The 17,849-nt window shown below is 48.3% G+C and overlaps 1 protein-coding gene across 1 annotated transcript; it reads right to left on the bottom strand.

Annotated features, from left to right (window-relative positions):
• Positions 1–200: 200 nt before the first annotated feature.
• Positions 201–11,964, bottom strand: LOC144095257 (neprilysin-1-like). The gene is made up of 4 exons (XM_077629037.1): positions 11,887–11,964; positions 9,666–9,743; positions 7,642–8,003; positions 201–1,953 (listed from the first exon to the last, which is right to left on the bottom strand). The coding sequence occupies exons 1-4, from the start codon at positions 11,917–11,919 to the stop codon at positions 201–203; spliced, it is 2,226 nt and encodes a 741-aa protein (XP_077485163.1). The 5' UTR covers positions 11,920–11,964.
• Positions 11,965–17,849: the final 5,885 nt, after the last annotated feature.

Genomic DNA, 17,849 nt, shown 5'->3' on the forward strand with positions numbered 1-17,849 from the left:
TATCTCTCTAGCCCACATAGGCTAGCCGAAACAATCACAGTGCACCTAGTCCAAGGTCCAGCCAGTCTCGAAAATTTCAGTGCACAATTAATACTCATTCCAGATATTTTCCAAACATTATTCATTTCAAAGCATCACAAAAAAAATCCAAACAGCACTCACGAAACGAAACAAGTTTATGTCAACTAGGAATAAAGCCTTTAAAAAAATTCACACTTGTCAGGTGGGTTCATATTTGTTCCCAATGAACAGTTGAATGCCTTGGAGAAAAGGCGCGAGTGCCTCACAGCCTCGTTGCAGGCCCGCTCGAACTTTGCGCCGCCCACATCGGGATTACAGAGCAGGTAGCACATCGACAGGAAGAAAGTCTGCGTCTCCTCAAATCTCGGCGGAAGATCGAGCTGGCTACCTCTGGTGCTTGGCAGCACCCTCTCGAGGAACTCCTCAAGCATCTCGAGAGGCACAGCGCGATCGTATTCCCGGCTGTACGTGCCGTTACCCGAAGGGCCCGAGAAGCAGCGCAGGCGGTCGTTGGAGGCGCTGGTGTTGTCAGGGCCGATCCTCGCCAGGAGAGCCATGAACACCGCCTGGGCAAACAGCACGCCCAGTGTCCCCAACTTGATGCCTTCCGTGAGACCGTACTCGTAGATCGGCAACATCGAGGCGTACAGCGGCAGTCGTATCGAGCTGCTCCGCGAGCTGAAGAACGAGTAGGAAGACTCCTCGTACACGTCTTCCAGATACGCCGTGCGGACAAAAAACGCGCCGCCGTCCACAATTCGATCGCGCAAGCGGACAGCGCTAACCCAGTTCCGGGCGATGGAATCGGTGCCGTTCCTGTCCACGAGACTCGCATCCAGCTCCCGTTGGTACGCGTCGACCTGCTGGAGCATCCAGAAGAACTCGCTGGCGTTGACCACTTCGTAGACGCTTGGGGACACCAGCCACGCGCTCTTCACGTTCTTGTCCTGGAACGGAGCCAGGAGAGCCACGGTCGCCCGCCGTATGTCCTCCACCACTTCAACTACGAACGTCTTGTTCACGAAGCTGCTGAAGACGGCGGCGCCGAGGATCCTCTCGCTCAGCTCGAGGCAGTGTCTGGGGGCAGAGTCGACCGTCGCCTCGTCGATGAACCTGTGAAGGGCGATGTTTTTGCTCATATAGGGCGCCATCTCGGCGACAGCCAGCCAGCTTGTGCACCACACCATCGTACTCTCGTTCCACTTCTGGGTGAGGTTGTCGTAAGCGGACACGTAGTCGACGTTCGTTACGTTTATGACGACAGTACCGTCACTCGCGCCGAAATGATTCGCGAAGAAATCTCGCCAGCGCTGCTCACCAAAGTACGGCATCATCACCGACAGATTCCCGATGTCTGTCCAAGGGCTTTCGACCGGTTTTTTCGAGAATAAAGGAGTGACGGCGTCGAGGAGGTCTTCTTCGATGCCGGCGATGTCGTTGTAAGACAACGGAGGCTCCGCGCTTGCGTTCGGCCCAGCCACAGCGCTCACCACCACGCTGTAGAACTTTGAGTTGGCGTGGGACACGCTACGCCGGCGAGTGAGGCCGAAGATGTCCCCCGGCTCAAGAAGAAACTGCCATGCTTCCGAGTAAGTGCGGGCGGCTCTAGTCAGTCTAGTGATTTTGAGAAGCGAAGTGATGTCGAAGTGCTTCTTGATGCGGAACGTTGTCGCCAGCAAGTCGGGAGCTATGTCCAGCATCGGCCACACGAGCTGGGCTCCTCTGAGCACTTCCCGGAAGCCGTCCAGGTCCTCGTTTCCGCCCACCAGCACCGACTCGCAGCTGGCGTAGAGACTGGCTGCCTTGCCCGACACCGTCTGCTCGTCGGTGAGGGCGCGGGTGTCCCTCAGCACAGTGGCCAGATCTTCGAAGAAGTACGACAACTGTTCCTCGTACACCGAGTGACTGCTCTTGCGCTTGCCGCACACGAATCTGTTTGGGCAAAAGACACCCAATCCCGCCTAGTGTGTTACTCTTGTTAGTCAAACCGCCAGCGTTTAATGAAACAGACGATACTGAAGCCAAATACATCTATGAAGGGATGTTCTTCATTAAATAAATAAAGCAATAAGAAAGAAAGAAGAGCGATAACAACGGTTACTATAAGAAATGAAATCTCAAGTCTCTGCGTTTGCAATGATCGTTTTTTTTAACAAGCTTAATACGCATTATGGCTTTAAACGGGTATAATTCTGAGCACTCCCACATAGTTCCCTTTTCGCTCCTACTTTAGCAAATGACTATTTGGCGTCGGGTACCGCAACTTGTCCAAGATAAGCACAACAGAGAAAAAATATCGTGCGGACTCTAGCAACCGCCCCATGTGACTCGCACACTTTTGATGATCTTAATAAACATCCTAAATTGATTTTTTCTAGAAAACTTGCAGACGCAGACACCACACTACACAAGACTGGACACATTGTTTTGTGCAGTGTCTGCAACTTCGCTAGAAAAGATGAATTTAGGAAGCCGTTACCAACTCGTCCAACGAACTGGTTAACGAACTTAATAAACATCCCCATCTGCCCCTGTTTAACTGGTTTTTACTGGAATTTTGTCGTAGCTGTCATAAAAACGACTATCATTTCCTGAGAAAAGTAGAAGCCTTAACTAGAGCTGCACGAAAACAGCACATGAACGGCCTTGTTCAATAGTTTTCAGGGCACTGGATTTGCTCTTCAGCCATGCAGTTTGGTAGTTGCGGCACACCTGAAGTTTCAAATCCCCGCAGGGGAAGACTCTTGCGTTGTCCTCACACCTTGCGAACTTCACTGGTGCCACCCTTATTGTCTATTGACTTTGTATACATCTCTTTACACTTGATTGCTTTCATATATAGATTTCCCTTTGTCTGTTCATAGTCTATAGACTGTCTACATAAAAAAATTCGACTAAACGTGTATGGCCATAAATCAATAGATTGTATGTAGACTGTCTCTAGGATTTGTATTTCTCTAGACTAGTATACAGGATTTGTCTATAAATAGTCTATAGACTTTATTGACAAAAGATTATGGACAGTCTATAGACTACCTAAGAAATTTTTGCAAGGGACTCGTAAGGACAGCGCTATACTGTGCAGCAGCAAACCCTGGCCTTAAGTACTTTCACCAAGAATGAATTAGACAGGGCAAGAGTAGTGGCGGGCATCAGCTCGCAAGGTGGGCGGCTGAGATTAGGAAGTTTGTAGAGATAAGCGGGACGCACAATACAGGGTCTCACAATACAGGGTCAGTCGGAGTGATACCGGAGGGGTGCTTGTCCTCTAGTGGACATATTGAGACTTCTGCTGCTGATGATGATGATGATGATTCGCGGCAAAATGACGAGGAGCTTACTGCCACAAGCTCTGAACTTCTCTTGAAACGTGTCTGCTAGTTTTTCTATCTTTAAAGTTTTAATGCCGCTAACAAGAATGTAATTTTATACGCAAATGCTATTGCAATGTTTCAACAAGCCTGATTTCGTATATTTTGCTACTCTTGCCTTGTGAACGCGGTGCAGAACCTTTCCAAGGCTTAATTAGTTTTTTGCTTGCCTCATACACCATCTTGACTGCAGATGCTGGAATAAACCGAGCCTATAGTGCAAGGAAACCGAAGAGATATATAGATATAGCTGTTTTTCGTCTTATTATAGGCTTACAGAGGGGCGATGGATGGGCGACTAAGTAGATGTATTCCTCCTATTTTGTTTCAAATATAAACGGCTCAGCCACATATGAGCAAAAAAAAATGTACACTTTTATTTCCTGGCGCTGAACACAGATACCATGTCTAGTTCGAATAGTCACAAGATATTTGTGTCGATGCGTCCACCAGCGATTCTAAATATTCAGTTCGGACCGCCTGATGGAAGCGAAGTGTCCATTTCATTCATTCAAAGTGTACAAGTAAGGTCTTATTTCATGTACTTAAGTTTTTTTTCACGTCACTAGCTGCACAAGGAACGTTGGGCGGTTTCCCGACATTCTGGATCTGCAGAGGCGCAGCGGTGCACAGGATAACCGCAAATTCACAACAGGTGTAGATTAGCCTTTGAGCCTCCCGCACAACTCGCGAGATCCCCTGACAGACGACTATATCCGCTACAATAACCATGCAAGCTCTGCCGTGGCTTTTCCGTCGATCGCTGGGAGGTCCGCAAAAGTGCGGTCATGCAATCACTGGTTACATAGCCAGAGATGACGTCTGACCCGAAAAGCGTTTCAGCTCACAGAATCTTCGACGGCTGTCTGGAAGTTTTACGCCATAATCTTGAACAGGAACGAGAAGCTAGAATGTTTGCATGCTGGTAACTGAACCTGCAGAAAAGCAGGCCTTAAGAGAAAAGGGCATGAACATTTTTCAAGTTTGCTCAACAAGATTACAGTAGCACTTTGGTTGGTTTGGTTTATAGGGGTTTAACGTCCCAAAGCAACTCAGGCTATGAGAGACGCCGTAGTGAAGGGCTCCGGAAATTTCGACCACCTGGGGTTCTTTAACGTGCGCTGATATAGCACAGTACACACGGGCCTCTAGAATTTCGCCTCCATCGAAATTCGAACGCAGAGGCCGGGATCGAGCCCGCGTCTTTCGGGCCGGCAGCCGAGCGCCATAACCACTCAGCCACCGCGGCGGCTGGTAGCACTTTGATATACTTTGAACAAGCAAAGAGCTCACAGACACTTCTCCCACACTGTTCAACCCATCTCTGTTCCGATTAATTCTTCGGTCTTAGGTGAACAACATGGTTGCAGATCCTTCACATAACTTTAGAGTCCCAGAAAAAGGACATATTTTATGCAAAATTGTAACTATTAAAACCTTTAGCATAACAAGCAGACCTGTGACTGGCGCATGAAAGCCTTCGTGGCTTAAGCTAAATAAAACCCCAACATCCTACAGCCAACTCACATGTGATGAGGAAGTAACAGCCGTAGAACCAGTGCCCTATCGCCACAGATGTCACAGTCATCTTAGGCCCACTGCCCTGCCTACATGGCCCGGGCCTATGGCAATCTCATAAGCCAGAAGACATACTGAAGAGTTCTTGACTACGACGTACACTCTAAGCACTGGTACTCTCTCTAATAGAGTATACCGACTACTGTATTCTCTGCAGGAGCAGTTCACTCGATCAAGATTGCCTGAAGAGTGGAACGTCTCCTTCGGCAAAGAGTACTACTGCCAGTGCAGTTCCTTTACGGCCAGGAGGAGTTGGGGGATGTTTATGTTTTTCGCTTTTGTAATGCAGCGGAGCTATATAGTCACCCGTGACCCGCATCTCACGAAAACTAGGTCCGCCCCCGATTCCGCTCAACGTAAATAAAGAGTTCTCCTTTTCAGCTGCAGAAAAGCAGCGATATACCTAGGCAAAGGTTCTGAATAAGTAATGGTCAGCAAAGGGATGCTTTCGCGTACATGAGTATGAGAAGTGACTGTCTTGTAAGTGTCTCAATTTATCCGAAACACAGCGATGCCGCTAAGTATTTTACGCCCTCCGGAGCTGCCATCCACAGTTTGGTACATCTGGTTCTGAATAAGTAATGGTCAGCAAAGGGATGCTTTCGCGTACATGAGTATGAGAAGTGACTGTCTTGTAAGTGTCTCAATTTATCCGAAACACAGCGATGTCGCTAAGTATTTTACGCCCTCCGGAGCTGCCATCCACAGTTTGGTACATCTGTTTCAAAACAGCGACTTTCCGAGGAAAAACGCTTCTCAGAAACGAGCGATGCTTCAGTTCAAGGAAAACACTTCTGTCAGATCCCGTAAACCTTTTCCATTCGCCGCGAAGCATCACTCGAAATACTTGTTATTGCTGTGCTGCTATGGTGCAAATGCTCGAAGAGCGCTCAAGCGGAGCTGCACATCATTTTTGATGCAAAGAAATATCAGCAGGAAAGAAATTATCCCGTTGATGAAGGAGAGTCTTCAAGATAGAGTGCACCATGAAATTGCTTCCGAGCGAAGATTATTCGTGGTGTGCAGCTGCTGTCGGGACTGTGTCATCGTTTACTAAGCTGTGTCCACTAACGCGGCAGCGAACTTTGAAGCTGAACGAGAGAAGTTTGCAAAACTTTCGCGGCGGAAGTCATAATGAAAGCATTTGAAAGCATAAAGAGCATAATGAAAGCATAATGAATGCCGCACTTAGTTTAGCCTTCACGCTACCGGCTCCCCCGTGCGGTCTGTCTTCGACCTTTGTCGCGCGCCAGACTTCGTCCTCTTCTGCTCGGTGCTAGGCCCTGCCGGCTACGCTCTGCGCAGTGTGCTCGCCAGGTACTGTTCTGCCAGGGATTGAACGTCCTACCGGCGTCCGTGACATTTTTGGTGCAGCTGCTGGGTACGATCTATGTACGAAGAGGTCCCAGGAACCTCCAGCGCTCAGCCACACCCCCCTGGACACGACACCTGTCCACAAGTCAAGCCGCCGCTTGAAAGGCTTAGCTCCCGAGTACAATCCCCTCGCCGCGCCATCCCGCAAGATGACCTCTACGGTGGCCAGCCAGACCTTCCAGCAAACTGTGAGTCCGCCACCGTTGCTTCTTCATTCGCCTCGTACGCCCGCGCCGTTTCATGGTGACAAGTTTGAAGATGTGGAGGACTGGTTGGACGGGTATGACAGGGTCTCTGAATTTAATCTGTGGGACGAGGACCGCAAGCTTCGGAACGTCTACTTTGCCCTCCAGGACGCCGCCAAGACGTGGTTCGAAAACCACGAGTCCGTCATCCACACCTGGCAAGACTTCCGGCGCCAGTTGCTGGATACGTTCAGCAGCAACGAGCGGAGGGAGCGTGCTGAATTGGCCCTGCAATCGAGAGCGCAGCAGCCAAACGAGAGCGTGGCGATGTTCGTGGAGGACATGACCCGGCTTTTCAACCGTGCTGATCCTTCGATGTCGGAAGCCAAGAAGGTGCGCCATTTGATGTGGGGCGACAAGGAGCAATTGTTCGCTGGGCTCGTGCGCGATCCTCCGGCTACAGTCGCCGATTTTGCAAAGGAGGCGGCAGGCATGGAGCGCGCCCTGCAGCAGCGGTTTACGCACTACGGCCGTTCCTCAAACATCACTGCTGTGGAGTGCCACATGCCGAGGCCCGGGGATGAGAACACCTCCCTTCGAGAGCTCATCAGGAGCATCGTTCGCGAAGAGCTGCAGAAGCTTCGCTCTGTGGAGCAGCCTCCTAGTGTCACCGCCATCTCGGAGGCTGTCCGTGACGAGACAGACCGCACGGGGAAGCCGGTAGCGTGATGGCTAAACTAAGTGCGGCAATATGTGTTCAAAAGCGAGAATAGTGAAGCGTGAAATAGTGAAATAGTGAAAAGCGTCAAATAGTGAAGAGGTAGCGCACCCGGCTCGCAACGCTAAGTTCCGCGATTCGATTCCTCTCTTCAGCGCAGTTTCTTTCTTTTTTTCTCCGGTAGGCTCGCAGTAAAAGAGTATGTCCACTGCTGCAGAGGGCGTACTCTTGAAGGAGTGCGGCGATTCTGGGAAAAAGAGTGGACTTTGCGACAAGCGTACACTCCATCGAAAGGCGTTCCCAGCACTCCTTCAGTTCTATCCTACGACCCCGATGCCCGCGAGAAAGGTGCAAGAAAGTCCCCCATATTGCGGAGCAAAAAGGGCGCACCCACCGGTAAAAGTTGTCGCACGGCTCCTTGGCAGTGTCCACGCTGGCGGCCAGCAGCTGTGCGAAGCCTCGGCAGGCCGGCGTGTCGCAGCGCTCCAGCCGCTGTCCGGGCTCGGGCGGCCGCGTGGCAAACGCGAGCGCCACGAACACGAAGAAGGCGATCACGATGCTGGTGGAGGCCATTAGGGCCACCACGATGACCCAGTGGGTCTCGGAGACCCGCTCCACGGGGTGGTGAGGGTGGTAGTGGCGGCCACGCGCCTGGCGGGCGCGTTGGGGACGCCCGGAGAGCCGCGACTCCTGCCGCGGAGTGGTGCGCGGAGACGCTGGCGCCTTCTCGTCGAACGTGGTGGCGGGTGAGCCCTTCTGCGCGCACAGAGGGATACCCGTTTATTGGTGCTCTCATAAATTATGAAAATCAACATAACAGAAAGAGAGAGTAGCCCGGACCAGCAACACTTTGCCGGGCTTAACGCCAATTCCAGATAAATGAAAAAGAGCTAAATGCTCAAAAAAGGAAAAAAAAAAGTGAAGGAAAAACATAACATATTAAACAAAAACAAAACTAAAAACAAAAGGAGATCAGAGGTATAGCACAGTAAAAGTCACAGGCAGACAGTCAGAGCAGAGAGTGCAAGCTACGACGCGGTGATCGGGGAAGTAAAAACAAAATCAAAACAAAAAAAGACAAATCCAAAGCACAGCACAGTCACGGTCACAGTCACACACAGTACAAGTACAGTATGCGGGCCAGAGGAATACCGCACAGGGCGTTCACTGCGCGCACAACTAAGCTCGCACCAAACGCTGTCCGCAGCAGATAAGCAAGAGGGCATCAAACGCTCTTCGACGGCGGCACGTTTTTTAAGGTGTAGGGCGCGATGATGAGAAGGCAGAAGCGCAGGCCACAAATAAAGTTATTAGGTCGTTGATTACGTTCTGGATCACATACGTGGGAGTCTAAAGTTCTGACCCGCACGGGATTTATAATTACTTCAAGTATGATCGGTGATTCTTTCTCTTCATGCCTATCCCCGACCGAAAGGTTGCCGCCAAACTCGGCTTCAGTGTCTTGGATGAGTCGCGCAGTGATTCACGTACAGTCTCAGTCAAAAGTTTCCAGGCCACAAGGCTGAGAGCTGGGCCGTGCAACGCGGTTTGTACAGCCACGGCTCCAAATCTCTAGGAGAGGGGGATAGATGGGGCTTGTCTGCTGAGGACAGCGTTTGGTGGGAGCTGAGCTGTGCGCACAGTGCGATATTCAGAGTAATACCGCACTGTGTTCAGAAGAATTGACCCTGTGCGGTATTCCTCTGGCCCGCATACTGTGCTTTGACCGTGTGGGACTGTGACCTTGACAGTGATGTACTTTGGTTTCGCCTTTTGTTTTGATTTTGTTTTTTTTTTATTCCCCGGTCTCCGTCGTGTCCTGCACTCTGTGCTTTGCCATCATCCTCATCCCTTCGGGGCTTTAAAGGTCTGGATTTTATAGCTGCCCCTCTAAAATTACACTAGCGCTAGGTACCCATCACAATGTCTGTCTGTTAATAATATGAAATGGGCCCTCGAATATATTTAGTTTCGCGCGCATACTTTAAGGTGTAACAGCCAGGAACATGACCTGCACTCTTGAAAATCCTGACCTTCAAATATGATGATTTGGCTAATGAATCATCCGAGCAACGTCCGCGGGGTAACTGCTTTCTTGGCTCCCTCACACAACGCACGCTTGGACCTAGTGTTGAAAGGTATAATTTTGGCTTATATTTCACTGTCGTGACATCGGAACTGGTTCCTGCGGTGATGCTAAGCGCAGGTCTGCATCGTCCCTCTTCAAAACTTATTGAAGTTTTTTTCTTTTAAACGCCAAGGAAACACTGTTAGGTTACGAAGCACGCTTTGGCCTTTTGCTTCCGCCAAAATACAGTCACCGTGGCCGCGATCGAGCCCCCGGCCTCAGGGTCACCAGCTAAACATCGTGAAGGATAACCTTGGAAATAAAGTGCGTTGGAGGGATGCTATCTTCACCTTGTGAATGTCCGGCCATGACTTGACCTGCTTCACTCCTTTCGGGGTGGCGGTAGCAGAGCCCTTTCTTGGAGCCTCCTGCAAGCATTGAAAACGTATCGCAGGGAATTTCGTCGGTAGAATCGGGTGTCGGTAGCATCAATTCTTATATCTGCTTGTGCACATAGTAATGCTTGTTTGTTTGTTCATTTCGTTCAACGAATAAGGGCCTAAATTAAAATGTTGTATAAGAAATAGCAATAATACAGCACCATAGGCGAAACAGGAAATGATTGGCTCGAACACTTTGGAAGTTATTCTTAATTTTTTTTCATTAAGCGCAATGTCTGCGGCGCACTGGTTTGCGGCACATTCAATGTATGAATGTTCTTTTTTTTTCAGGCTTCGGGCTCAAGACAGAGACTGGAATTGCCTTCCGACGCTGCAATCATCTCTCGCATATATTCAAGCGGACAGTTTAAAGCGCTCAGCCGCTGTGGTTGAGCGCTTTTGACTGTCCGTTTCAAGCTTTGCGAGAGATTGCTGCGCTAACAAAGTGGACAGGCAATTCCAGTGTTAGCCTGTAACCCGAAGCCAGAAGAAAAAAAATTGTCAGCGGAGTGAATTTCAAGAAACCACTCCGATGAAACATTGCAATTGGGGGAAAAAAAATTAACAAAAGCTGCCGCGGTAATCGCTTTTCCTAGGTTCCAAGAAGTGAGTAGACAGTTATACCGCAATCGCTCTTCTTAAACCCACACGAATCATATGACGTGAAAGGGGGGGGGGGGGGGGGGGGGAGGCTCATTAACTTGTCGCATTGACGGCGGACACATGAACAGCGCCGTGAAGGAAGGGACAAAGAACGGGGTGAAAGAAAGAAGAAAGAGCCACGAGCAGCGGAGGTCTCCGGATTAATTTCGACCGCGTGGGTAGCTTCAACGCGAGCCGCTGATATCGCAACACACAAAAAGGAACAGCGCTTTTTCCGTTTCGGCTCAAAATAGAGCCCACCGAAGGCCAGCATTCGATCCCAAGACCACGCACTCAGTAGTCGAGATCCAAGTGCGCTGGGCCACCTGGCCCTCATGACCAGACGTTCAGATAACAATGTGATTGGCCAGGAGACATTAAGCGAACAAAGAGTAAAATGAGACAAATTGCATCTGTTCAACAGTGTTCTGTATGTAAAAGGTTGGTCTAAAGTTCCCGGGCCACAGGGTCTGCGTTTCTCCGGTATATCCTGGCATTTATGATGCCGATAGAGCTAGCTAGGTTCTCAAAGGTCAGAACGATAATTCTTCTACCTCTGCAGATATCTTGAGCTTAGCAGACCGTGTGGCCTGGAAACTTTTGACCGACCCTGTACACAACTAGGCCACTTGGACCAGTTTGAAACTTGCTGGGCGGAAAGAACGGGACATAAGGTTGGAACTCGACACCCCTTATCTTCCTCGCTACTAACGGTTAGTAGTTGGTAGGGATACGTGTGCCTAATGTCTCTTTGCAGTTAGCTCCAAAAGGAGTAATGATTGCTCCATGAGGCTGTGTCAACGCAGTGTGTCCACGAAAGACTAATCCGTGTAAGACATTTATTCCTTTCCTGCTTTGTACGCCTGCGGCGGCAACGACGTTGGTAATCCTAGAGAGGCTCCAAACATAGCTGTCGATGCGATAAAATTGAGCCACGGGGCCGGGCTTCTGAACTGAAACTGAAAAAAAGCTACGGAGCTGCAGGTGCATCTCAGTTCAGCTGCAGCTCATAGCAGAATAGTTGCTGAGGTGCTCACTGCTAGCCCATTGCCAGAAATTTCGGACAGGCGCTTCTAGTTCGCTTGGCTGCCATCACGTGGCGCATGGCTTTGATCAATAAAAAATAGCGCGCTGTGACACCACCCATGACGTAAGCAAGAAAGAGAAGTACCGAGTGGCTACACAACAGAACGTGATAGGCCGCTAAGCTTAGCGGCACTGGATGGGCACTGTCTCGAATTACTGGCAATGTTTACCAGAAGTAACCAGCCTGCTGTGCCTCGTCGGCTGCGAGTGTGGCCTGCGTCATGTGAACGTGACCCGTCGGTATCCTCCATTCGGCGACTCCCGACAGCATTGGAATCGGCAAGGGCGGACTGGTTGCTTTCCCCAAAGACGGTACCTCGGCACCTTTTTCTCGCGATCGTGCATTTCAAAACCTTGCCACTGAGATCACGCAAGGAACGAGATGACTTATGGGTTGAAATACCTTTCGGCTGGATAGCGAGAACGCGAACGACATGGAGGCGACGCTGTCTGCAAGACACCATGTGCGGCGGTCAGCCTTGTCTTCTTCTTCTTCTTCTTCTTCTTCACCTCAGTAAATTCATCATTGAGGCTTGACTGGAACTTCTTCTTCGTCTTAATTAATGGACCGACACGGGGGTAATGGCCAAGGTGTAGTGGCATAAACAAGGAAATTTCCATAGGAGATTACGACAAACACTGAGAAAACTTCTTGCGGTCCTGTCTCGCGGTAAGTTTTATTTTCTACTGTTTCGGCAAGGTGGTGTTGTGATGTGGTGTCATACATAGAAATTTAAAGTGAATACAACTTTATAGTGATATCCATTTTTAATTAGTAATATTCATTGAGCGAAATATTCGGTGCAAAATGCTTCTCTTCGAAACGCGGACATGTTTTTTTTTTCTTACGCATGCCGAAACAGTACTCTTTCTGGATTAGCTCTGGTGCGCATTGCGTTGTCCGGATCATTTCAGTGGCGTAGTAAAGCTACTCACGACAGAATTGCCTTGCGATATTTCGGCACAGAACAATGGTGTGCTTTTGCTGACGGAGTGATCAGTGTGGAATAGGAAGAGGAAGAAAAACTTCATTCGAAGCCATCATCATCATCATCAGCCTGACTACGCCCAGTGCCTCTTCGATGTATCTCCAATCTGTCTTTTGCCAGCTGCGGCCACTATATCTCAGCGAACTTCTAATTCCCATCCGCCCACCTAACTTTTTGCCGCCCCCTGATACGTTTGCTTTCTCTTGGAAGCGAAAAGTTCCTGTCGTACGATACAACTGTAAAAAAAAAAACTTCAGTTGGTAACTATGGAGCATGGTCCGTGGCGTCCTATATAACTCATATACAGCCCCTTATTCAGGTAACAAGAAAAGCTTTAAACGGACGCTGAGGACGACTTAATCAAATTATTGTTCTCAGTAAAAAACTGATTCTCTGACTCTTTCTGGCTGTGCTGACGTTTGTCCGACAGCAAAACATGTATTCGTGTGTGAGAAAACTTAACTGAATAATTTTCCCGCCACTCGATTCAGACTCGTGACGTCTACACCGAAAAGGGCTCCGTGATCACCATTTGAGGCAAATGGCGATGTAGCCTAGCCTCTGTGATCCGCGTTATATCATGTCAACGCATGCACTTTACTTGCGAAATCAGCCGGGGATGGCGGTACCTGTATTTTTTCTGCTTTGTTTTAAATAGCCTATGAAAACCCTGCTTACGGTGAGAGCTTCCTCTTTCGGAACAGAACGTGGACCCTACTGTACAGGCCAACTTCTCGTCAGTTCTCGTCAGTGTACCTTCAGCAAAGGCCTGCTCCTCTGTCAAGACTGAATTCTGTGTGGCGGTCCTGAATGTACTTGGAGGTTCACTGAAAACTTAATATGTATCCGACTATATAGGTATATCCCCCCCCCCCCCTCCTTCGGGCAAAGAGGCGACGATGAGATGATCACGAAGTACATTTGGTTTGGGCTATTTCGTTCACAGCTAAGTTTGATTCTGAAGACGGCGCAAAAGAGCCAAGTACAAGGAAGGCACAAAGGCGCCCGTCCCGTTGTTTTCTTGTGCCTTCCTTGTCCATGTCTCTTTTGTGCAGTCTTCAGAATCAAACTTAGACGAGATGACGGGGCGCGATCATACGACCGCCCTGTGCACTAAAGCCGTGCCTTGAGCCTTGTGCTAACTTTCCCTTGCAAACAGAGCGAAGGTACTCAGGAAAGACATGTTTTGTACGTAGTCATTTTTGGGGCCGTGCAGCCGAAGTGTGACCATGGGAACGGGGTCAGAGCACCACACCGGCTGCATCTTCCAAGGCGCAATCATCATCGCGTGCCAGTTAGAGCTGATTTTCCGCAATACAAGTTCAGTAACTGCCTCCCAGTTTCTGTTTCTAGACAGCAGGGGAAGCGATAACATTCGCTTGCGGCCCACTAAGACATCTACGCCGTTTCTCCCCGTAGAGATATCCCCGAAGAGCCTCACGCCAAAAGAGAGAGAAGCTGTGTTATCTCTCTGGTGAGCTGAAAGGCTGCCTGATACGGAAATGCTATGGGGACAATGCGATCTTGCTTGTGTGAGTCCCGCGTGCGCTTTAGTACCCAAAGAATACTTGCGTTGTGCCCGAGTTGAAAATGTCAAAGCAGCGTTCTCAAAACGTTCTAGCGCCTGGCACGATAGGGTGTTTCACTCGTGGACGAGGAAACGGTTTCCGGTGGCTTTTTCAGGGGGTGACCAATGAGGCCCTGCTGCTTTTTCTGAGGAGCTGGTTCTAGCTCTCTATGCCGCGAAGAAATTGAGGCGACAGAACGTTGGTGGGACCTGGACGGCGGGTTCAAGACAAAATGCAAGCGAAGTGAAGAACAGCGACGACGAGTTCATGGAGAATCCTAGCATAAAACCGTACTTCGAACAAAGGTGGGTGGAGTAAATTCTGGATATTCCAGTGAATATGAAATTCAAGTACGCATTGATTTTTCCAGTGTGTGCTTCAGTCTCAGTTTCCCCCTCCCTTTTTCACCTTGATCATTCGAGTAAGTGCACAAAATATGACTGTCTTGACAGTAAAAAAAAAAAATTATGGCGCTGTTTAAGTAATTCCGTTCCAAAAAGCGGGCTCTTCTTAAGGTTCCTCACAAGATGAACACTTTGAACACTTTGAATCAGGTCAACCGATTCGAATTTGGAGCAGTTCTTTGGCGTAATAAACGGCTGTAGCATTCACAGTATTCTCATAGCAAACTTGATGTCATTCATATTATGTGTGAACGTTTACATCATTGCATAATATCGTTAAACATTTATTTCATCTTTCTTTCTTGAGGTCAACTTCTGTAACGGACTCACAAAAAATAGTTGTCGTAATTAAACTTGGTGCGATTCATATTATGTGGGAACGTATACATCGTTGTAAAATATCTTCAAACGTTTTGATCACGGTTCTTTCCTCACAGTCAATAGTTTTCATATTAAAAAAAATCTCCTCGCATGGTGTCAGAGTTGCCACAGATTGTTTTATGGTTGTTATCTGCAGCTTCAGTGCACAATTACCCTTTAAGGTAACATTGTTATCGCAAAGCTTGCGCGCAAAAGTATATTTAATTGTTCTGAGGGCTTTTCTGGCAGCAGAAATCCTCGGCTCTGCAGAGACTACCTATGATGCAGTAATCTTGCAGAACCATTTCATGCTGTGGTGATGCAACAACTAGCAAAAACATGCCATATACCCCCCACTGGCCTTCGATTTAGTCCTTTTTTTTTTTTTGCTGAGGTAAGAGCTCTACCTCTCAAGGTTAGCACAATTCGCTCTGCCATTTTTTAGGTTCATGAGCCACAAAGAATCATTAGGTTCATGAGCCACAAAGAATCAATCAAAGATGATTACACTCATGTTAAAGCCGATTATGAGAGCTATATTAGCTTTGACTGCTCCTGTCACTCATGAATGGGTGACAATTGTCGTTTGATTCTGGCAGGGTTACAGCGGTGCTTTATGATGTGAGAAATGACTTGAGCACTTGTCGCGCACCGCGTTTGCGGCCAGCATTCCGAAAGCATACGCTATGTGCTGGACCCGCCGCAAACTAGTATCTCTTGGCATCCGCACACTTGCAGAAATCAGAGTACGGTGCTCCGCCTCGTGTACAACCAACGTATGTTACAACCAAGGCGCTCCCGCAACGTGACTGATGCATTGATGTGCCACGTCGACGCTGGCGGGTTTATCGCAGCCATCGGCCATTACAAAAATGTCTTTAGACAGGTCATAGACTGTCCATAGACTTCAGTCTATGAAGTCTAAAGACTTTTTAAGACAAATCTTATAGACTAGTTTATATACAATCTATAGATTTATGACCATATACTTTTAGTAGACTTTTGTCTAAAGACAGTCTATATACAAAAGGAAAAGTCTAAATGATGGCTATAGAATCTATAAAAAGTCTGTAGAAAATCTATAGACAATTTTTATTTATAAGTGGCGGCTGCTACAGCGCATGCGCGCAGGATACCGTGCCATGCTATCATTTCAGAACGTTATCTTGAGGCAAATAGACATTTTTCCTTAATGCTGAAAGACGCCTCTTTTGCAACCACCTTCATCTCTTTGGAGTTTTCAAGCCTTCCTATGAGTTATCAAGCTTGCCGATGTCTTTCTATAACGCCACCTTCAAAAAAACAGCGTTTCATGCATCTGATATGATATTCAGCCAGAACTACAAAGCAAATGGGGTGCAATGCTAAAGAAAGAACGGCGCGGAGAGGAATGGTACAACAGCTATAAACATGACAAGTTTAAGGGTAAGGAGACTGTCGTTCACTTCACTCGTATTGTGCATTGTTTATTTTGGTACACAGTTTTTATGAGACCCTTGGTTCAGCGCATCTACTTGCTCGCTCTAGAGAAGTATTCCTTTGGAATCTTGTGAATGCAATGGCTATAAATTCTTGCTGACCCGTCCAACTTTTGTGCACTCGATACGAAAACATGCGATAGGGCTGAGTATAACTGGCGTCTGTTCAGCTCTCAACTAATTCAGCTCTCGTGGTGCTGTCTGCTAGTTTTCTTGCCTTGCATATCATTGGCCACCACAAGCGTCGGCATACTGTGGTCAATTGATCGCTGAAACTCGATGTTGACAGCCACTACTACGCGGAAGCCGGGAACGTTCATCTCAAGAGCTTGCCCTCTAAAACCGTCTTTGGTGAGAAGTCAAGGCTTACAAGACGTAGTCATTAGTGCGAATCTATGATCAGTTTTCTCTCGCCGTTGACTGCAGATTTTACAATGAGCGGGATCCAGCTACGGTCAGCAGGACAAGCGCGGCTTGCCATTTCTGCCACCTAAGACTGCCAGCAATTTAAAAAAAAAAACGGGCTGTTTGAGTTAGAAGCGCGGTTTTTTTTTCAGCATAGCGGTGTAGTGAATCAGAATGCAGCCAATTAGCAACCTCACTACTTCACTATCAGACAGAGCGCTAGTCTCGTCTACTAGTGTGCGTCACAATGACGTCACACAACGGCTCGCCCGTCACTCGTGCTGTGCCCGCTCGCCGCGAAGTTTCGTTTTCGGTCGTGAACGGCCCCAAAATTTCTCGCGTTGCAGCGGCGGTGAGAATAGCATTTTCAAAAATTTAAAACTCATTTGGATATACAAGCCTAGGAATAAATCAGGAGCTTAACAGAATTAGTTAAAAATTATAAACGATCAATGCGATTGATATCGCACAATACGCGCTAGAATTAGTGTCCTTCATAGACGGAACAGCCGTAGTCGTTGAGGAGTTCAGACTGTGCGAGCGGATGGCGTGATCCAGTCCACCAATCACCCTGTGACACGTCATACCCGCTCTCCACACGCCTTCACCTGCCACCCTTTTTCCACTTTCCCCTCCTTTGAAATTGGAATGGGGGATTTTCCTGCCTCCATTTCGCCACATGCAAACCGGGGCTTAAGGTAGACAGACGGACGGACGAATTTTTCCAACATTGGAGTTCTAATGCTAACGCATCGAAAATTCGCAATTCAGGATTAGTTAACCAGCCTGCGAGTTAGCACGTTTTAACTGAATTCTAATGCACTACACTGCTAACAATGGTATACTAAAAACGCACATTTATAACTCAGAAAGCCTATTTTTGAAAATTGTTGGCAGCCTTAGGCGCAACACCCTGTATAGTTCAGGCATCTTTCTTACAATGCTACGTGGTCTACAGAGACGTGAGCGCCGCGTATAAAGGATACAAACGACAGTGACCTTTTCAACCACCCACGGCCCATCAAATTTATATTTCATTTGCGGGTTCGGCATGCCACGAATGAAGCATCCCTAATGGAAGTATTCTGCACCAACGCACTTTGGTTCGGGTGCTACAGCTGCGTGAAATCTCTACGCACTGTGTGTGCCTCAGCTGCTTCGT

Source organism: Amblyomma americanum, chromosome 6 (genome assembly GCF_052857255.1).
Source record: "Amblyomma americanum isolate KBUSLIRL-KWMA chromosome 6, ASM5285725v1, whole genome shotgun sequence".
Taxonomy (NCBI): Eukaryota; Metazoa; Arthropoda; class Arachnida; order Ixodida; family Ixodidae; genus Amblyomma; species Amblyomma americanum.